Genomic DNA, 22,311 nt, shown 5'->3' with positions numbered 1-22,311 from the left:
CACATGGAACCACACCGTAGTGACTTAGCCACACCGCAGTGAGAGGGACATTTATGTGCTTTGCAATCTTTTGCTGGTATAAACACTGCTCTGAGCAAGATCTTCAGAAAAGCTCACGTCATTCTACCTCTTAAAATCAGGTCTTCTCAGTTATCATATGATCTCCCTGATACGGGGAAGTTGAGAGGCAACATGGGGGTTTGGGGGGGTAGGAAAAGAATAAATGAAACAAGATGGGATCAGGAGGGAGACAAACCATAAGAGACTCTTAATCTCACAAAACAAACTGAGGGTTGCCGGGGCTAGGGGGTAGGGAGAGGGTGGTTTGGTTATGGACATTGGGGAAGGTATGTACTATGGTGAGTATTGTGAAGTGTGTAAACCTGGCGATTCACAGACCTGTACCCTTGGGGCTAATTATACATTATATGTTAATTTAAATTTTTTAAATAAATAAATTTAAAATAAATTTTAAAATTTAATAAAGAGAAGTAAATTAAAAAAAAAAAGCAGGTCTTCTGATAACAACTCTATTTCTACTTTTTAAATTAACTCCCCAGACCTATCCAAGCATTCATCAAGGTGATCCCCCTCACAGATAGAAATGGGGGCACAGTTTGAATAAGAGAGTTCTTGTGCTCGCTTCGGCAGCACATATACTGAATAAGAGAGTTCTTATATATATTTTTAAAATGCCTGTTGTCGCTCCTAAATGAATACATTGTTTTTCAAAGCAAGGTGTATTGCTCTGATTTTCCAGTATCTCATTTCATCTCATTCCTCTTCAGTAAGAATTTAGCAATTCCCTTATCAGCTCATCAGCTGCACTTTCACACGTGCTTCAGCAAGAATTTCCATCCACACACCCACAGATTAGATCTTGAAACTGAGCCTTGAAGATGCCCGGGCATCTGTGGGTTTTGAGTTTTAGGGTGAAAGACCTCCCCCTTGAATTCACTTCCCGTGTAACCGGCAGTGACATGGCAAAAGTGGGGAGCACCCTCGTATTTTCCCACTAGAAATTTTTTTAACAGGTCGCTTTCCCAATTCAAACCACTGTATGGTTCCGATCCTGAAGAGACCGAAATATCATTTAATCTAGCATCAAATTAATTTCTCCTAAATAGACATGTAAACTGACTTAAGCAATTTTTGATATCTGCAGAAGGAAATTGGTTTGATAAATGGAAATGAGAATTCTCTTCTATCCTATGGCGAGAAATCGAAGATAATCGCCTTGCCCATTAACTAACAGTATTCCACCAGTATGGCTAATGCACAAAGCTATTATACACCCAGAATAGAAATTTATGAATTTACAAATCTTACGCACATGCACAATCCCCCCCCTCCTTCCCAAAACACAACTCTAATACGTCTTGTGTTGCTTTGGGTTCTCTGGAAAGCAGACACCGAGCCAAGGTGTCAAGGGCAAGCAGTTTATGTCAGTGATCCCAGGAGATGCCAGTGGGGGGAGGGGAAATCAGATAGGGAGGGGAGGGCAGCAAGAAAGATTCGCTTTCAAGCAGGGTCCCAGCATGAGTAACTAAGACTTAATCCTGCTGGAGAACTCTGGGACCTCAGAGGCTCCCTTTGGATGGGGTAAGAGAGCTGGGTATTTCTTCCTTCCTATTTCTTCTTCCTGCCAGTCGTTGATGGAGGGATTTTGGTAGGGTGGGGTTGGAGGGTCATTTCATCCATTCCTTATACTTCTGAGCTGTCATGCTAGGGCCAATGGGAACCTAGGGGTCAAAGAGAGTCCTCAGGCAAGGAAATTCGGGGATTGGCAGCTGTTAGTCCGGCAGACATGCACCGAAGTGGTGAGAATGAGGGTAGATCGCCACATCTTTTGTCCTTAAAAGAAAGGATCCCCCCCAGAATTTATTCGGCTCTGCATGTCATTACACATATCACAGACACTCCCACTGCCATTGTCGGCAGGAACTCTGCAAGCCCCCCTTTCCCCCTCAACACACATACACACCTCCCACACACAGTGAGTCCCTCACCTGTCATCTCCCGCAGGAAAGAGCATGATGAGCACTACAGATGCCCGGTTCTTTCGAAAGCCCTCTTCAAAAATCTAGAATGCAGGAGGTTTCTCAGGTTTCTGGTTGTCATCTTTCTTTCCAAATGTTAAGAGAAGAAATCTGGGCCAATTTATGGAATTAAAAATACAATGTTCTAAATGTATATGTCAAATGGTGTTAAGTACCAAAGAAGAAAAATACAGCAGAGAAAGAAGATATATATATATATATATATATATATATATATATATATACACACACACACACACACACATATTTATGTATATATATATATTTTTTTTCTTCCTTTTTACCCTTTAGTGATTCAGACTCTAGCTAGGGTCTTGTGCACAGTCACACAAGCCCTCAAATATTCAGCATTGCCTATAGCAGAAAAAGACTAGCAACAATCTAGACATCCGTTTATGTAAGAAACATCCGTGTGTTTCATAAACATTAACTCACGTTAAGACTCAACAACACACCTGCCCGGTGGCAGGGTCATTATTCATGATTCCCTTTTTCGGATATGAAACCGAGGCATAGAAATTAAGTCATTTGTCCAAGTTTATGCAGTGAGGAAGGGGGAGCGTCAGGATTTGAACCCGCACTGTGTGGCTCCAGCGTCTAATCTCTGGAGCTGGATAGACTGCCTCCCTCTCCAGGGGAAAACTGATTGAATTATGGTTCCAGCCCTTCAGTGGAATTCTATGGAGTTGGCTTAGAGAATGGGGGTAGTTCTGTGGATGTGGGTATGGAAAGACTCCTAAGATATTAACTACCAACATCAAGGTATCGAACAGTACAGAGAGTAAACGATCATTTGCATCCCACATGGGAAAAGAACACATACATGTGCTTTGTTATGCAAAGAGCATTGCTGGAAGGACACCTGCAAAACCAGTACGGGCACTTTTCCCGGAGGAAAGGGAAGACACAAAAACTTTTCATGGACTTTTTCTGGCATTGTTTTGACTGTTTATCATACACGTGTAATACCTGTTTCATAATACATAAGTTAATTGTAACTTCAAAAAGTTGGAACTATAACTTCTTTTAATATTGTATTTATTTAAGAGAGAGAGAGCGAGCAGGGGCAGGAGGGAGAAGCAGGCTCCCCACTGAGCAGGGAGCCTGACTCCCAGACCCTGAAATCATGACCTGACTGAGCCACCCAGGTGCCCCAAAACTTCTTTTAATAGAGCAATGGAAGGGGCGCCTGGGTGGCTCAGTCAATTAAGTGCTTGCCTTCCGCTCTGGTCATGGTCCTGGGGTCCTGGGATCTAGCCCCACATTGGGCTCCTTGCTCAACGGAGAGCCTGCTTCTCCCTCCCCTCTGCCTGCCTGCCACTTTCCCTGCTTGTGCTCTGTCTCTCACTATCTCTCTGTGTGTGTCAAATAAATAAATAAAAGCTTTAAAAAATTGTTTAAAAAATAGAGCAATGGAAAATGTCATGTTTTGAATTTTGCAGAACTTACTTACCTTATAATTCAAGGTGAAATACCAAAAGTGATTAAGTTTTTTATCTTTCACGTGGCTTTAAACTGGGGGGGAAGGAGATAGCTTATCAGGCTATTTTCTTTTCTTTTCTTTTTTTAAAAAGATTTTATTTATTCCTTTGATAGAGAGAGAGGTCACAGGTAGCCAGAGCAGCAAGAAGTGGGGGTGGGGAGCAGGCTCCCTGCTGAGCAGAGAGCTTGATGTGGGGCTTGATCCCAGGACTCTGAGATCATGACCTGAGCGGAAGGCAGAGGCTTGATCCACTGAGCCACCCAGGCGCCGCATCAGGCTATTTTATCAAAATGTGAAAAGCATTAAATTCATGTGCAAATTTTAATAGAAATAATTGCATAATATGGTCGATTTCATTGGAGTGTGTAATGTTTTAAAGAGTGTGACAGGGACGCCTAGATGGCTCAATGAGTTAAGCATCTTGCTTTGGCCCAGGTCATGATCTCACGGTCCTGGGATTGAGTCCCACATAGGGCTCCCTGCTCAGCAAAGAGCCTGCTTCTCCCTCTGCCTGCTGCTCTCTCTACTTGTGTTCTCTTGTCTCTCTGTCTCTCTCTGACAAATAAATACAACCTTTAAAAATAAATAAATAATTAAAAATTTTAAAAAACACTGTGACAATTTTATGGAGGACTCCAGGAAGCTCAGTCAGTTGAGCGTCCAACTCTTGATTTGGCGTGAGATCAAGCCCTACATCAGGCTCCACACTCAGCATGGAGTCCACTTGAAGTTCTCTTTCTCCTTCTACCTGTCCCCCTACTTGCGCTATCGCTAAAATAAATAAAATCTTTTAAAAAATGTGATTTTAAACATTTTCTGACTTTGTACACTAATCTTTGAAATAAAAAAGGAAAAAAAAAAGCAGGCAACTATTTCAAATAGCTTTGTGAAATCATTTTGGCTCTATGTCCTATATCCGTTCCACTGTCTGCAATTTAAAATCTGATGGCCCGGGGCACGTGGGTGGCTCAGTGGGTTAAAGCCTCTGCTTTCAGTTCAGGTCATGATCCTAGTGTCCTGGGATCGAGCCCTGAATCGAGCTCTCTGCTTGGCGGGGAGCCTCCTTCCTCCTCTCTCTCTGCCTCCCTCTCTGCCTACTTGTGATCTCTGCCTGTCAAATAAAAAATGAAAAATGAAATCTTAAAAAAAAAAAAAAGTTCTCAGTAAGAGAGAAAAAAATTAAAATAAAATAAAATCTGATGGCCCTAAAAATGACCCACTGTTTCTAGTAACAACATTTATTGTGCAAAATCTTCATTTTGGGACGCTTGGGTGGCTCAGTCAGTTAAGCATCTGCCTTCAGCTCATGTCATGATCCCAGGGTCCTGGGATCGAGTCCTGCATCGGGCTCTCTGCTCAGCATGGAGCCTGCTTCTCCCTCTGCCTCTGCCTCCCTCTCTGCCTGCTTGTGCTCTCTCTCTGACAAATAAATAAAATCTTTTTTAAAAATTTAAAAAATTTAAAAATCTTCATTCCTTCCTGTTTTACTTGAATGACTTTGTCTTTTATGTTAAATAAACTCAAGAAATTGGTCCCTACAAATGAAAGTAGCAAAGTGTTTTTCCTGATTTCATACTAAATGGAAGTAATTAAAGGAGCTCCTTTACTCAAAAAGAATTTGTTCTTTTTATGGACAGGCATACATCACTGAAAATGTTAAAATTTTAGGGCAGCTGTGTTCTCAAAATTAGGATTCCTATATAAGATTAGGGAGGATAAAAATATACTTAAGCAAATACTGGAAACCACTTGCTTATAATTTCTCACTCTACATAGAAAAAGGATAACTCAAGTTAATTCTGTTCATTAAAATAAGAAAATGCTCAATTAAGTGGGCCAGAATAGTTTCAATTAAAGATATACATTTTTCCAATAGGGCAAAATTTGAGAATCTTCTACTACATAAAGACATTACTTTTTTTGGTTAGAGAGTAAAACTAAGGTGAACTTGTTTTTTTATTTATTTACTTTTTTAAAGATTTTATTTAGGAGCACTTGGGTGGCTGTTGGTTAAAGGATCTGACTTCCACTCAGGTCATGATCTCAGGGTCTTGGGATCGAGACCCACAACGGGCTCCCTGCACAGTGGGGAGTCTGCTTCTCTCTCTCCCGCTGCTCCCCCCAACTTGTGTTCTCTCTCTCTCAAATAAATAAAATGAAAAATCTTAAAAAAAATAATAATAATTTTACTTATTTGTTTGAGACAGAGTGGGAGAGAGAGTATGACCAGGGATAAGGGCAGAGAGAGAAGCAGGCCCCTGAGATCCCTGGGATCATGACCTCAGCTGAAGGCAGATGGTTAACTGACCAAACCAACCAGGTGCCCTGTAAGGTAATTTTTTTTTTTTTTAACAAAGGTGAACTTTTAACTGGAAAAGAGGACAAGATAAAAAGCCCAAGGCACAAGACCTGGAAACTCTCAATGCTTCTTACCAACAGAAATAGTAAATGGGCTTCAATGTATAGGAGGAAAAAAACCAATTATCTTTACAAAGGAAATTAGGATTTCTTAAGGAAATGCTTCCTCAACTCAAACTACAGGTATGTTCCACCTAGCTTGGTCCTGACTTTCCCATCTCAAGAAACAGACCATTATTTGATTAGCTCCGGAAGCTGTAAACCAGGCGCGCTCCTGGGATCTTCTTTTGCTCTCTTCTCCACATCGAGGGCGTGACCCAGTCACTCATCGGTTCGCTCAGAGTAAATGAGCAACCCTAACCCTAACCCTAACTCCACCCCTCAGCTGCTCTGGTCTCTTTCTGCCCTTGACAAATCCCCCCAAAGTCTCTCACCCTAGCAGCTTGCCTTCCCCGCCTCGTACACTCCTATCCATGTCCCTAAACCAGTGGAACTTCTTCATGTCTCTTCTTAGTGGATCTTAACCCGTATTCCACACGATTGGCCCCGTCCACCTTCTGAAAGCATTCCCTGACCTTCCATTTTTCTGGATTTTCTCCGACCTCCCAGGGTCATTCCTTCTGTGTTTCCCTTCAGGTGCGTCCTCCAACCAGGCCACCAAAGACTAGATTTCTCCAAGGCTTGGTGTCACTCCTCCCTCCATTCTCTTTTTACTTCTTTCTAGACAAGTAGTTCCCAAAGTGTGTTCCACACATCCTTTTGGGGGTCCCACAAGGTCAAAACTATTTTTGTAATAATACTAAAATGTGACTTGCTTTTTTTGCTGTGTTGACACATTGCCTGTGGGCACAAAAGCAATGGCTCATCAAACTGCTGATGGTTCCTATGAATCAAGGCACTGACACCAAACTGTACCAATAGTTATGGTATTCGTCCCTATCACCCACTTACAGAAAAAAGAGCTGCACTTAAGAAGGTGCTTGATGGGGACGCCTGGGTGGCTCAGTTGGTTAAGCATCTGCCTTTGGCTTAGGTCATGATCCCAGGGTCCTGGGATAGAGCCCCGAATTAAATCTCTGCATCTGCTCAGCAGGGTCTGCTTCTCTGCCTGACCCCACTCTCTCTCTCTCTCTCAGATAAGTATATCTTGGGGCACCTGGGTGGCTCAGCTGGTTAAGCAGCTGCCTTCAGCTTGGATAGTGATTCAAGAGTCCTAGGATGGAGCCCCATGTCGGGCTCGCTGCTCAGCAGAGAGCCTGCTTCTCCCTCCAGCTCTGTCCCTCTCCCTGCTTATGCATTCACTCTCTCTCTGTCAGATAAAGTCTTTAAAAATAAATAAATAAATAAAAATAATAAATATTTTAAAAAATAAATTCATCTTTTTAAAAAAGATTTTATTTATTTATTTGGCAGAGACAGACACAGTGAGAGAGGGAACACAAGCAGGGGGAGTGGGAGAGGGAGAAGCAGGCTCCCCACTGAGCAGGGAGCCCAATTCGGAGCTCCATCCGGGATCATGACCTGAGCTGAAGGCAGACGCTTAACGACTGAGCCACCCAAGTGCCCCTAATAAATAAATCTAAAAAAACAAAACAAAACCAAAACAAAACAAAAATGTGCTTGATGTTGTATGTTAAATATACTGAAATTTTTTTTAAAATGCACTTGATGACTTAGTAAAAATATTAAGTTTTATTAAACCTTTTATTAAACCTTGACTCTTGAACATACCTCTTTCCATACAGATATGTTATACTAGTACATTTAATAAAAAGACCGTATTTCCTTATTGAATTAATTTGGCAACTCAGTGGAAGAGCAATTGGCCATATAATTATGGGTCTATTTCTGGACTGGACTTTCAATTTTGTTCTTCTGATCTCTATGTCTTGCCTCAATAACTATAGTTTTACAGTACGTCTTAAAATCAGGTTGTATAAATTCTCCAAACTTGTTCACCTTTCAGAACGCTGTTTCGAGGAAGCCTGGGTGGCTCAGTCAGTTAAGCATTTGCCTCCGGTTCAGGTCATGATCCCAGGACTGAGTCCTGCACTGGGCTCCTTGCTAAGCAGCAATTCTGATTCTCCCTCTCCCTCTGCTGCTCCCACTGCTTGTGCTCTCTCTCTCCCCCCCCTCTGTCCGACAAATAAATACAATCTTAAAAATAAATAAAATAAAATAAAACAAAGGCTGTTTTGGATATTCTAAATCCTTTGCATTTAACACAATTTTTTTTTAAGATTTTATTTATTTATTTGATAGAGAGAAATCACAAGTAGATGGAGAGGCAGACAGAGAGAGAGAGGGGAAGCAGGCTCCCCGCCGAGCAGAGAGCCCGATGCGGGACTCGATCCCAGGACCCTGAGATCATGACCTGAGCCGAAGGCAGCGGCTTAACCCACTGAGCCACCCAGGTGCCCCAACACAATTTTTTTTTTTAAAGATTTATTTATTTGACAGACAGAAATCACAAGTAGGCAGAGAGGCAGGCAGGGGGCGGGGGGAAGCACGTTCCCCACTGAGCAGAGAAGCCGACTCGGGGCTTGATTCCAGGACCCTGGGATCATGACCTGAGCCGAAGGCAGAGGCTTTAAACCCACTGAGCCACCCAGGTGCCTCTCCACATAAATTTTAGACTCAGCTTATCAATTTCTACAGAAACACTTGCTGAGATTTTAATTGGGATTGCCTTGAATCTATAGACCAATTTAGGGAGAAATGTCATCTTCCAATCCATGCACATGGTATATTTCTCCATTCATGTAGGTTTTAACTTCTCTCAACAATGTTTTGTAGTCTTCAATGTACATGTACTGTATTATTTTTTTAAGACTTATTTATTTTAGAGAGTGGGGGAGAGGGGCGGAGGGAGAGAGAGAATCAAAAAGCAGACTCCCGCTGAGCACAGAGCCCAAGACAAGGCTGTGGTGCGGGAGTTGGGGGTTGTTGGGATGCTGATCCCAGGACCCTGAGATCACGACCTGAGCCCAAATCAAGAAATCAAGAGCTAGACACTTAACCAATGAAGCCACCCAGGCACCCGTATACTGTGTATCTTCTCTAAATTTATTCCTACATTTTTGGATGCTAACATAAATATGATGGTTATCCAAATTTCTTTTTGGATTCTTCATGGCTAATATGTAGAAATATAACTGACTTTGGTATAATGATCTGGAATCCTGGGATCTTGCTAAATTTACTAATTCTGGTAGTCTTTTTGTATACTTTTAAGGACTGTCTACATATGTAACAGCTGCAAATAAAAACAGTCTCACTTCTTCCTTTCTGGTACATATATTACCTTTTTTTTTTTTTTACTTTATTACACTGGCTAGGAATTCCAATATGATACTGGGTTAAAGGAGTCAGACTGGAAATCCTTGCCATGCTTCTGATCTTAAGCAAAAACAATTCAGTCTTTCACCATTAAGTACAATGCTAGCTATAGGTTTTTTTTGTAGATGTTCTTTAAAAGTTTGAAAAAATCTCTTCCTATTCCTAGTTTGCTAAGAATGTTGGATTTTTGTCAAATGCTTTTTCTGCATCTATTAAGAGGGTCATACAGTTTCCATGTCCATTCTGTACAAATAACAGAAAATGTGAATCAACTGGTTTAAACCATAATGACTTTATCTCATAAAAAATCCAATGAAGGGGGTGGTTAGCTCCCTTCTGTGGCTGCAAGATGGTTCCAGTAGTGCTGTTCTTGCCTTCAATCTGTTGCAATATGTTGTTATGATTGAAGTATAGAAGGAAAATCTACACTCACACAGATATGACTAATAGAAGCCAATCCTGGTAATTCCATTCCCCTTATCAGTGGCAGAAGGAAGGTATTTGACCTAATTCTGGCCGCTGATAATGGGAGGATACAGCAGACTGGCTGCATGGTGACCGACCCCAGCTCCTCTTTTGGGGCACAGACTAAGATTACATCCCCTAGCCTCTTATGCTGTGAGGGTAGTGTGGGAACCAGTTTTGGACAACGGAATGTGGGCAGAAATAAAAGTTGTCACTTTGGAGCTTCGCCCTAAAATTTCAAGTGAGATCCTTGGGTCTCTCTCTTCTACTCACCCATGAGGCTAAAAGGACTGGACTCCAATATCATGGAATCATGTAAAAGAAGGATCCTAGATCCTTGAGAGAGCCACCCAACTTGCATGGAATTGTGATGGGAGTGGGAAATAAATTTTTGTTGTGTTAAGTCACTTGGTCATTGAGATTCTTACAGCGTATAGCATTAAATACTACGACTGATACAGATAGATATGCTGTGAGGGCTTCTGGGACAGGTAGTCAGCTCCTAAAGAGACAGAAGAGGAGAGTGCCTGGGTGGCTCAGTCGGTTAAGTGTCTGCCTTTGGCTCAGGTTGTGATCCCCAGGGTCCTGGGATTGAGCCCCATGTGCTCAACTGGTGCCCAGCAGGGAGTCTGCTTCTCCCTCTCTCACTGCCACTGCCCCCATTTGTGCACGCTCACTCTCTCTCACAAAGAAATATTTAAATAAATGAAATAAATATTTAAAAAGAGAGAGAGAGAGGAGGAGAAAGTCCTCTTTCTGGCTCTGGACTCTAATGTCTCTAGCCATCTTCCAATCACAAAAGGAAGCTAGCTCGTGTTCAGAGCAAGGCAGAGCAAAAATGTGGGTAGAGATGGGATTTTTTTTTTAAGATTTTATTTATTTATTTGACAGAGAGAGATCACAAGTAGGCAGAGAGGCAGGTGGGGTGGGGGGGAGCAGGCTCCCTACTGAGCAGAGAGCCTGATGTGGGCCTCGATCCCAGGACCCTGAGATCACTACACTGAGCCACCCAGGCGCCCCAAGATGAGATATTTGATACCACTGGGCTGCTGAATCAACCAGCCCTCTCACCAGATTTTATGTGAGGTAGTAAGTTCATTACAATTTAAGACGGTGGACCCACATTTTCTGTTGTTTGCACTCAAAAACAACTTATCTGATACTTAACAAATCAAAAACTCATCAGTCCCCCACCCCACCCCCCACCCCACCGCCTGCTCCTCTTCTGGTGTTTCCTATTTTGGTAAATGGTAACACCGTCCAACAGCTTATGTAAGCCAGAAACCTGACTCAACCCTGACGCTTCCCTCCATCTTGCTGTTTTCCCCCCGTGTCGAACCCATCACCACCTGCTTTTGTATCTTTTTACTTTATCAACACCACACTGATCAGAACCAACACCATCTATCTTCCAAACCACCCCAGTAACCTCCTGGCTGGTCCACCTGCTTCTCCTCTGGCTCACCTCCAACAGCAGAGGTTTCCAAAATTTTCGTCTGATCATATCATGCCTCCTCTCTATCCCTTCCTGTTAAAAAACACTCAAGGGACTTCATTCTCCCATTGCTTGCAGGATAAAGATGTAACATCTTAAAAAAAACCCTGGTGGTCTGGCCCCCACCTGCCTCACTGGTCACACCTTGCAATGAACATCCACCACACGGGAGCTTCTATTGGTCCCTCATCCTTGTCTCACTCTCTCTGGCCCCAGGATCTTTGTATATGATATTCTTTCCTCCTGGAGATGATCTGTCCTGCTTCTTCTCCTAGTTAACTGCTTCTATCACTTCTCCAAGAAGTCTTTCCTGGTCTCCAGTGGGGCCTCATAGCTTCAGCTACCCTCTTTGTAGCATTTGTCACTTGTAATTTTACATAGATTCTGTTTGTCTCCTACTAGCTCCTAAGCTATGTAAGACAAGGACTATATTTGCTTACCTTAGTGTTCTCAATAGCTAACAGAATGCTCAGCACACAGGAGCTTCAATAAATCTGATCAAGAATGAAGTGCTGGGGCACCTGGGTGGTTCAGTGGGTTAAGCCTCTGCTTTCCGCTCAGGTCATGATCCCAAGGTCCTGGGATCGAGCCCCGCATCAGGCTCTCTGCTCAGCAGGGAGCCTGCTTCCTCCTCTCTCTCTCTCTGCCTGTCTCTCTGCCTACTTGTGATCTCTGTCTGTCAAATAAATAAATAAAATCTTAAAAAAAAAAAAGAATGCAGTGCTATATAAAGAAAGTATAAATATATGGTACAAGATGCTTGAGTGTCTAGAACACTGACCCCTGATCTTGTCTAAATGGTTACAGGAAGTTTCCCTATGGGAATTACTGATTGAATTGTGGGGTTCATTTTTTTATTGTTGTTGTTAAGATGTTATTTGACAGAGACAGACTCGGTGAGAGAGGGAACACAAGCAGGGAAAGGGGGAGAGGGAGAAGCAGGCTTCCCACTGAGGAGGGAACCTGATGTGGCAGGCTCTGATACCTGATACCAGGACCCCAGGACCATGACCTGAGCCAAAGGCAGATGCTTAACAACTGAGCCATCCAGGCAGCCCCCCCCTTTTTTTTAGGATTTTATTTTTAAGTAATCTTTATACCATAGATGGGGTCTGAACTTATTACTCCAAGATCAAGACTCACATGCTCTACTGAGCCAGCCACATACCCCTGAACTGAGTTTTGAAGGATGAATAGGAGTTTACTAGATGAAGTGGGAAAAGAAGCCCAGCAAGGGGTATGCAAAGAGCATGGCATGCTCAAGCCATGAATAAAGAGCAGAATGGCCAACGCTTACTGAGTGAGGCAGACAACAGAGTGGGAGACCAGAGGACCAAGCAGAGCCAGAGGACACAAAGGAGTCGTGGGTTGGATAATTGTATCATTCCATCTCGAAACTGGAGCACTGGCTTTTTCAGCCATTTACATATTAGTTTCCTAAGTTTTCATTTTCATATCATTTTTTTAATTTTTTAAAAGATTTTATTTATTTGACAGACAGAGATCACAAGTAGGCAGAGAGGCAGGTAGGGAGAGGGGGAAGCAGGCTCCCGGCTGAGCGGAGAGCCCGATGCAGGGCTCGATCCCAGGACCCTGAGATCATGACCTGAGTGGAAGGCAGAGGCTTAACCCACTGAGCTACCCAGGCGCCCCTCATTTTCATATCATTTTAAACAATGAGATGTTGCAAGAATAGTTCAGAGAAGCGCCATGTGTTCTTTCTCAATTTACTATTTGTTTACCTTTTGCTCTACTTGCTTCATTCTTCTTTCTCTCTACATTTATATAGAAATGGGTTTGTTTGTTTTTTTCTGAATCATTGGAGAGAAAGTCAGAGACATCTTGTCCCTAGAGTCTCTTCCATAAATAGTGATCGAATTGGGGATGGAAAATTGATGAATCAGTTATCTAGTGCACTTTGCAGATTCGACTTGGTCAGTTGTCTGTTTTGTCCATTACAGCGGTTTCTATCCTGGTCCCACACCCAGTCCTGGATCTCACACTGTCCCATCAACTCATTTTGATACTCATCCAGGGTTGTCTTGGCAGTCAGAGTACTGTCAATAATTATGCTCTATCAGGACTCTATCAGGCAAACCTGGCCCAGGGGTCATGCTGCTTGTAGGATATGGTGAGGATTTTAAACTTTCTATCTTGTGGGTAATGGGAACCACTGAAGTGACTGAGCATAAAAGCAAGGAAGAAACTTGAGTAAGTGCATGTTTCAAAAAGGCTACTTTCACTCCATTATGAAGAGAAAATAACATGTGGGAAATATTTGTATAATAAATAAATGTTGAGTGCATAAAGACATTTGTTAAGGAACAGCTGTATCTAGAATTCCTCAGAATACTTTCTGACTCATAGCTTGAAGAGTAACCAGCGCAATACAAAATTGCAATTCTCAACCTGATGTCCATGCATGAATAAAAAAAATCCATAAACATTCTGAACTCAGATGCAGGTACACATGTAGTGGTTTCAAAACATCTGCCAGGGTGCCTGGTTGGCTCAGCCTGTAGAGCCTGCAACTCTTTTTTCTTTAAGTATTTTATTTATTTGAGAGAGAGAGAGAATGCACTGGCAGGGTGAGGGGCAGAGGGAGAAGCAGGCTCCCCACTGTGCAGGGAGCCCAACATGGGGCTGGCTCAATCCCAGAACCCCGGGATCATGACCTAAGCTAAAGGCAGATGCTTAACCGACTGAGCCACCCAGCAGCCCTGAGTATGCGACTCGTGATCTTGTAGTTCTAAGTTCGAGCCCCACATCAGGTGTAGAGATTACTTAAATATAAAATCTTGGGGCAACTGGGTGGCCCAGTCAGTTAAGCGTCTGCCTTCAGCTCAGGTCATGATCTCAGGGTACTGGGATCGAGCCCCGCATTGGGTTGCCTCCTCAGCGGGGCGTCTGCTTCTCCCTTTGCCTCTCCTTCATACTCCCTCTCTCGCAAATAAATAAAATCTTGAAAAAAAAAAAAAAAGGAAAATCTTAAAAATAATTATATACGTATTTATGTACATGTATACTAATTATGATACTTCTCCCTTCAAGAAGTGGAACTTAATTCCCCTCTGTCTGAGTATGAACTGGACTCAGTGACTTAAAACAAATAAAATTCAGCAGAAGTGACGGTGTGTCACCTCTGAAACTAGCTTTTTCCTCTCTCTCGGATGCTGACTCTGGGGGCAGCCAGGTGCTATGTCATGATGACACGCACGCTGAGGAACCGAGGCCTCCTGCCAACAGCTATGTGAGCGAGCCACCTTGGAAGAAACCTTCCAGCCCCACTCAAGACTTCAGTTGACTGCAACTGTGGCCAATATCTTTACTGTGACCTTGTGAGATCCTAAGGAAGAACCACCCAGCTAAGCTGTTCTTCAACTCCTCACCCAAAAAACGCAGAGAAAAATAAATTTTCTTATTTTAAACTACCAATTTTAAAATCTTTAAAAAAATAAATAAATAAACTACCAATTTTAGAGTAATTTGTTATACAAAAGATAACGAATGTGGCGCATTTAGTGGAAGAGTCTATGATTCTTAGTAAAATTAATGACCTGAAAAAGGGTAAAAATTACTACTGTAAAATCAGTACTGAATTTTTAAAAATCTTTGACTTTCATCCTATACTTTCCATGGGTCTATTTTTTTATACAAGTTTGGGATTAGGTTCAACAAATGAGAAGATTCTATTCTCCAAACCATTGGAAGACTCAAAAGAATGATTTAAAATGCTGTCATGGGGTGGGTGGCTCAGTGGGTTAAGCCTCTGCCTTCGGCTCCTGTCATGATCTCAGGGTCCTGGAATCGAGCCCCACTTCCGGCTTCCGACTCTCTGCTCAGCGGGGAGCCTGCTCCCCCAACCCCCACCACCTCTGTCTGCCTGCCTTTCTGCCTACTTGTAATGTCTCTCTCTGCCAAATAAATAAATAAAACCGTTAAAAAAATAAAACAAAATATATAAAAATGCTGTCATGGGGTGCCTGGGTGGCTTAGCCAGTTAAGCGTCCGACTCTTGGTTTCAGGCTCAGGTCAACTCAGCATTGTGAGATCAAGCCTCACATCAGGCTCCACACTCAGCAGGGAGTCTACTGGAGATTCTCTCTTTCCCCCTTTCCCTTTGTCCCTCCCCCGACTCAAGCACTCTCTCTTGCTCTAAAATAATAAATCTAAAAAAAAAAAAAAAAAGGCACCAGCTAAGAAAAGCAAACTTTACCCAAACCTATCAAACGAAGATCTAATAGAGTACCTAGTAGAAATTAAGCATGTTTTCATTTTCTGAGAAGAAACATCTACCATTAGACCGAATTATAATTCTGACATGACAACACATCCAGAAATTACTGTTAAAGAAAAAAAATCCAAGTTACAGAACATGATGTTCCCATTATAGAAACAGTGTATTATATATGTATAGATGGAAATGTCCAGAAAAACTTCTACAAAGACATAGCATTAATCAGGGATATTTTTAGCCATAAACAGCAAAAATTCATCATGGCTACCAAAAAATGAAGTTTATCATAAAATTCTAGAGAAGGTCACAAAATGGGTGAGGGGAGGACAATCAGGCTCTGCAAGTGGACAGGAAATGCAGACAGAGGGCACCAGGGACCCAGGGCAACCAAAGGAAAGCTCTGCAAAGCTGCCCCAGAAAAAAAACACCCTTTGGCCACAAGCCTCTCAATGCCACCACAAATATGTCAACTAACCCTTGACATGTGTTGGTTCCACAATGTTCTAAGTCCTCTGGCAGAAGCATCCAAGAAACCAAGAATTTCTTCGGTAACAGACAATCTGTTGGTGTCATGGTCTACTTAGAAAACTGAAATCAGAGCAAAAATAAGAGATGATGACAGACGTTCTTCTGAAGGGGACAGAATGTATGGATTAGATGGGTACAAGAAACCCATAATTTATAAAAATAAAATGGCAGAGAAAGGGAGTCTTCTGCCAAAAGTGGATGTTTAAAATACTATAGTGCAATTTTACTATTGTTGCTGAACAGAAAGAATTTCTGGATATTGTGAAATGAGTTCTGAAATGGCTCATGTCCTATATACTCGTTAAACACAATCAGATATTGGTCCATGCAATTTCAAAAAAGCAGGAAGCCAGCCTACAACAGAAGTAGGTAAACAGGACTGCTGAAGAGATAAGGGCTCTTCCCTATCTTGACAACTCAAAATGTATTTCTTTGAAAGGCTAAATAAAAGCAAAAGATAAAACTGCAAATAAAGAAATATAATCAAATGCCTGATATTTCAAAATCAACTCTATTTTTTAAATTTTATTTATTTGACAGAGAGAGATCACAAGTAGGCAGAGAAAAATCAACTCTATTTTAAAATAAAATGAGTTTCCATCTTAAAGAGCCCCCCCAAAAAAACTTTAAAAATGAGAAGCTAAGTTTATGTTTAAGCTATGTTTAAGTTTATGTAAGCTATGTTTACATAAGCTATTATGTAAACAAAGCCATAAAGTATATTTAACCTTTTCCTATCTTTCCCTGTTGTTTGAACAGCAAAATTAAATGTAACAATATAAGCCAAACTATCAATGGCTCAGAGTCTCAAATTTCTGGATTTCTGGATGGCATATTTTCTTCTTTTTTTTAAGGGGGGTGGGGGGGGCAAAAGGAGCAGGAGAAAGAGAATCTGTGGGAGCTTCCACGCCCAGCGTAGATCCCGACACAAGGCCACAACACAACAGCGTAGATCCACAACTCTTGAGATCACGACCTGAGGTGAAATCAAGAATGGGACACTTAACCAAATGAGCCATCCAGGCACCCCTGGATGGCACACTTTCTTTTCTTTTCTTTCTTTCTTTTTTTTTTTTTTTGATAATTTTAAGATTTTATTTATATATTTATTTGACAGAGATCACAAGTAGGCAGAGGCAGGCAGAGAGAGAGAGAGAGAGGGAAGGAGAGGCAGGCTTCCTGCTGAGCAGAGAGCTCAATGTGGGGCTGGATCCCAGGACCCTGGCATCATGACCTGAGCCGGAGGCAGAGGCTTTAACCCACTGAGCCACCCAGTGCCCCGGATGGCACACTTTCCATGTAAGAATTCATCTTCACTATTAAATAGGATGATTCTGAATTCAACAACTGCTTTAGAGGTTGCCTAATAAAACAGAAACTCACTAACATTTATTCATTCAACAAATATTTATCAAGAACCTACTAGCCCGGGCACCTGGGTGGCTCAGTCGTTAAGCATCTGCCTTAGGCTCAGGTCATGATCCCAGGGTCCTGGGATCGAGCCCCGCACTAGGCTCCCTGCTCAGTGGGAAGCCTGCTTCTCCCTCTCCCACTCCTCCTGCTTGTATTCCTCCTCTGCCTGTGTCTCTCTCATGTAAATAAATAAAATCTTAAAAAAAAAAAAGAGCCTACTAGTCCTATGCTAAACTGGAAATTTTATTCTCCTTGAAAACAATTATATTCTCTAAAAATATGAAGTAGGGAGAACTCTGAAACTTTTCTTCATTGGAAGACTCCTTCTCTCAAAACCACAATGAGATATCACTTCACACCTAGTGAAAATCACTACTATCCAAAAGATAAGAGATAACACGCAAGGATGTGGAGAAAAGAAAACTCTTGAGCACTGTTAGTGGGAATATAAGTTGGTGCAGCCACTGGTGAAAACAGTACGGACATTCCTCAAAAATTAAAAATAGAACTACCACATGACCCAGCAATTCTATTTTTGCTTATATACCCAAAGGAAACTAAAACTCTACCTCAAAAATATATCTGTACCCCTCATGTTCATCACAGCATTTATGACAACCAAGACACAGAAACAACCCAAGTGCCCATCAGTGGATGAATAAAGAATACATAGTGTCTCTACACACACACACACACACACACACACACACACACACACTCACGTGCGCGCATGCACACACAATGAAGTACATGAAGTATATGGGGAATCAACAGAAGAAACAATGAAGTATATGGGGAGTCAACAGAAGAAACCAAGCTCCTAGATCCAAAGAACACATTAGGGGCTGCCTGAGGTGTGTGGGGAGCAGGTGGAGAGAGATGACAATATGGGGAAAGGGAGACAAAAGACACAAACTTTCAGTTGTAAGAAGTAAAGGATGTAATAAACACATGGTGACGTCATCAATATCGTATTGTACGTCTGAAAGTTACTAAGAGAGTGAATCTTGAAAGTTCTCATCACAAGAAAAAAAACATTGAACTGTGTGAGGTGATGGATTGAACTAGATGAGAAAGGAAAGTCCCCTGGGGTACTAGGCCTTTTAACAGGACAACTGAGATCAGCTGTGGGAGGATTTTCAAACCTTCATCGACACCTCTTCTTATCAGGCAAATGCACGGACAATGGAGCTGGTCCAGGGCCCCCCAATTCCCCCGGTCTCTCAGAGGATGAGGTCCGCTGAAACTCCCCGACCCCTCACTCTAGCTGTCACCCTATTAACACAAGGACATTGAGAGTAATGCTGGAGATTCCTGCTGTAAGTCTTGTTTTAAATATTTCACATATAGTCGAAGCAATGCCCATTACCAAGCGAAAAACCCAGGACCAGGGCTGTCTGGTATTTTTTAAAAAAACCGTGTAAGACACAAAGCTTTCAATTAAAAAGTTATTTATTAAAAAATATTTCCTCCTGATTCCGATTCCGTATCAAATTAAACACGGAGTGATGTTACAAAGCAGTAAGTGATCAGCTCCGTTTGTATAGAGGCTGACAATGACCTCATTAATTCCTTAGTATATTCTACTGAAGAGTGGAATACAAATTCAGCTCATTCACTTCTGCTCAAAAGGGAAACACAATTGGTATACTTCATAACCAAAAAACTTTTATGAAGCTTGTCTTCATATTTCAGTTTATAGAGATTTAGATAATACAAAATAATGCTTGCTCGCTTTGGCAGCACATATAAAATGATGCTTGCTTAAAAGAGCGTCCAAGCAATGCTCTGGATTTTCCTTTCCTGCAAAATTCCAGGAAAACATGATTGTTTGGAAGGTTCTTTGTGACTCACGAATAACCACCTGAGATTCCTGTTTCTACTCTTCCACTCCTTGTGTTTCCAGTGATTAAAACATGCTGGAAATATAATTTAGAGAACACTAGAAATGCCACAGAGATCCCAAGGCTTAAAAGAGCTTCTGACCGGACAGGATATGGGCATTGAGAAATGATTTTTTTAGAAACACATACACTCCAAGGAAATACTTTAGTACTCTTTAGCACTGAACACTTGGGGCGAGAACTGGTCTTTCAATGGTTCAAGTAGTCAGTCTTTTCTCAACAGTTTCTTGATAAGCGACAAACCTTCTCAAATTCATCTTCACATTGTCGAGAACACACAGCTGATCTGGACTGTATTTACCTCTCCCTTCTTTTCGTATCTGCCAAAAAAATCATATGTGATTTGGTATACATTACGAATTCCTTTAGATAAGAAAGCATGTGATTTGGGGCGTATTCTCTTCAGAACAAAGAGCTGCCAGAATTTGGTGAAAGATTTTCGCTTTCCAAGGTAAAAGAATACGGTGTGTGAGCCCTAAAGATAAATTAAGATTATGTACTTTTAAAAATGATAGTTACAAGAACGGCTGAATTGCAGACCTTAAAAGAGTTTTATGTTTTAAGTTTTATGGTATGTGAACAAGACTTCACCTCTGGAGAGTGGACCTCAAATTTTAGTGTGCAACAGTATCATCTGGAAGGCTTGTTAAAAAAGCAGGTTGGTGGGCCCACCTGCCATTTCTGATTTTCAATAGGTCCGGGTTTGGGCCTGGGCATCTGCATTTGTAACACATTACCAGTGAGTCTGCTTACAGGAAAACTCTGAGAGCCAGCCCTTTAGGGAAATTCTTCGGTAAAGTGCATTGTATCATACTGCAATGCAACTTGAGGCCAAACATATACCCAACAGTCTTCAATGCAACTGTGGCTTCGTTCACAGAAGCGCTTCGTATGAAAAACTACAAGCTGCTCTTCTGGCTAACAAAGAAATTTCATTAGGGCTTTATACGTCTGAGAAAAGAAAAACACTTAATTAAACATCATTACCATAGCACTGCATAGCAAGTAGGAATCTCAATCAGAACAGCCCTCCCAATGGTTAGGGGTTGTTTTGCTGGTTCATAGTTTACATAACTCCTCTCTGAGCATTGGCTTCTGCAGTCTGAATTCTCAACTACATCTGCTTTCCTTACAGCTGCAGGGAAATAGGGGGTATTTTCTCCTCACCATACAGACTCCTTTCAGATGTTTCAAGGGCCTGCTTGCACCCTTTAAGAACACTGTGGATACCCACCACGTACTGGTATGGAAATATCTCTAGGACACAGTGTTAAGAGAAAACACAAAGTGCAGGTTTGTGAATATGTTGGGCTACATTCTAGATAACAAAGGGGGAAAATACTAAGACACATTTTGTCTTTATGTGGAGAAACGTCACTTAATTTGATTACCCATGAGGCAGAAAATAAAGGGAATAAAACCTCTCACTGCTTAAAGAACAGACAAGTATGGGTGAACAGAAGGTCAAAAGACAAGAACTTCCAGTTATAAACTAAATAAGTCATGGGGATAGAACGCTCAGCATGGTGATTCTGATTGTATATTTAGAAATTACTATAGGAGTAGAGCTTAAAAGTTCTCATCACAAGAAAAAAATTTTCCAACTATGTGTGATGATGGATTTAACTAAATTTGTTATAGTAGTTATTTCCCAGTATGTACATGCATCAAATCTCTACACTGTACACCTAAAACTAATACAATATTATATGTGAACTATATCTCAATTTTAAAAATAGCAAAAAAAACAAACCAAAACAAAACAAAAAAACCCAAACAAAAACTCCTACAGGCCTGAACAAAGGGTAATTAAGAGTAAACTATTCAGGAGGAGTCAAGATGGCGGAGAAGTAGCAAGCTGAGACTGCTTCAGCTAGCCGGAGATCAGCTAGATAGCTTATCTAAAGATTGCAAACACCTGAAAATCCATCGGCAGATCGAAGAGAAGAAGAACAGCAATTCTGGAAACAGAAAATCAACCACTTTCTGAAAGGTAGGACCGGCAGAGAAGTGAATCCAAAGCGACGGGAAGATAGACCCCGGGGGGAGGGGCCGGCTCCCGGCAAGCGGCGGAGCAACCGCGCACAAAATCAGGACTTTTAAAAGTCTGTTCCGCTGAGGGACATCGCTCCAGAGGCTAAACCGGGGCGAAGCCCACGCGGGGTCAGCGTGGCCTCAGGTCCCGCAGGGTCACAGAAGGATCGGGGGTGTCTGAGTGTCGCAGAGCTTGCGGGTATTGGAACGGGAAAGCCGGCTACAGAGACAGAGCTGACAGTAAGCTCGCAGCTCCGTGTTACCTTGAACCGGTCGCAGGCTCGGTGAGCTCGGAGCGCGGCCGGAGGTCAGGCAGACGGGAGTGACTGGGCGCTGTTCTCTGAGGGCGCACTGAGGAGTGGGGCCCTGGGCTCTCGGCTCCTCCGGGCCGGAGACCAGGAGGCCGCCATTTGTATTCCCGTCCTCCGGAACTCTACGGAAAGCGCTCAGGGAACAAAAGCTCCTGAAAGCAAACCCGAGCGGATTACTCACCCCGGCCCCGGGTAAGGGCGGTGTAATTCCGCCTGGGGCAAAGACACTTGAGAATCACTACAACAGGCCCCTCCCCCAGAAGATCAACAAGAAATCCAGCCGAGACCAAGTTCACCTACCAAGGAGTGCGGTTTCAATACCAAGGAGAGCAGCAGAATTCCAGAGGAGGAGAAAGCCAAGCACGGAACTCATGGCTTTTTTCCTGTGATTTTTTTTAGTCTTGCAGTTAATTTAATTTTTTCGTTTTCATTTTTTTTTTTCTTTTTTTTTTTCTCGCCTTCGGGTAAAATTTTTTTTTTTTTTTTAACTGTTACCTTTTTCTTTTTTAACGATTTTTTACTAGTTTATCTAATATATATATATATATTTTTTTTTTTTTTTACATTTTTCTTAGGTGTTTTCTTTTTTTAAAATTCTTTTCTTTTCTTTTCTTTTTTTTTTTTTTTTCTTTTTTCTCTCTTCCTTTTTGAACCTCTTTTTATCCCCTTTCTCCCCACTCACGA

The 22,311-nt window shown here is 42.0% G+C and overlaps 1 protein-coding gene across 3 annotated transcripts in view; it reads right to left on the bottom strand.

The window, feature by feature from the left end:
- The window catches only part of HEATR3 (HEAT repeat containing 3), a 77,676-nt gene that overhangs the window by 13,548 nt on the left and 41,817 nt on the right, over positions 1-22,311 (bottom strand). Inside the window, exon 15 of one of the 3 annotated variants that reach the window (XM_004744139.3) lies at positions 519-2,150. The exons of 1 other annotated variant lie outside the window; for it this stretch is intronic. In XM_004744139.3, the coding sequence (XP_004744196.1) occupies positions 2,118-2,150 (33 nt within the window). In that variant the 3' untranslated portion in view covers positions 519-2,117. Of the gene's footprint in view, positions 1-518; positions 2,151-18,812; positions 19,603-22,311 lie in introns of those variants that run through there. One more of the 3 variants, XM_004744137.3, reaches the window with a different exon arrangement.

Source organism: Mustela putorius, unplaced genomic scaffold (genome assembly GCF_011764305.1).
Source record: "Mustela putorius furo isolate JIRA1106 unplaced genomic scaffold, ASM1176430v1.1 tig00000174_pilon_pilon_pilon, whole genome shotgun sequence".
NCBI lineage: Eukaryota > Metazoa > Chordata > Mammalia > Carnivora > Mustelidae > Mustela > Mustela putorius.
The sequence above is the reverse complement of the archived record's forward strand: the minus strand, read 5'-3'. Positions and strand labels throughout refer to the sequence as shown.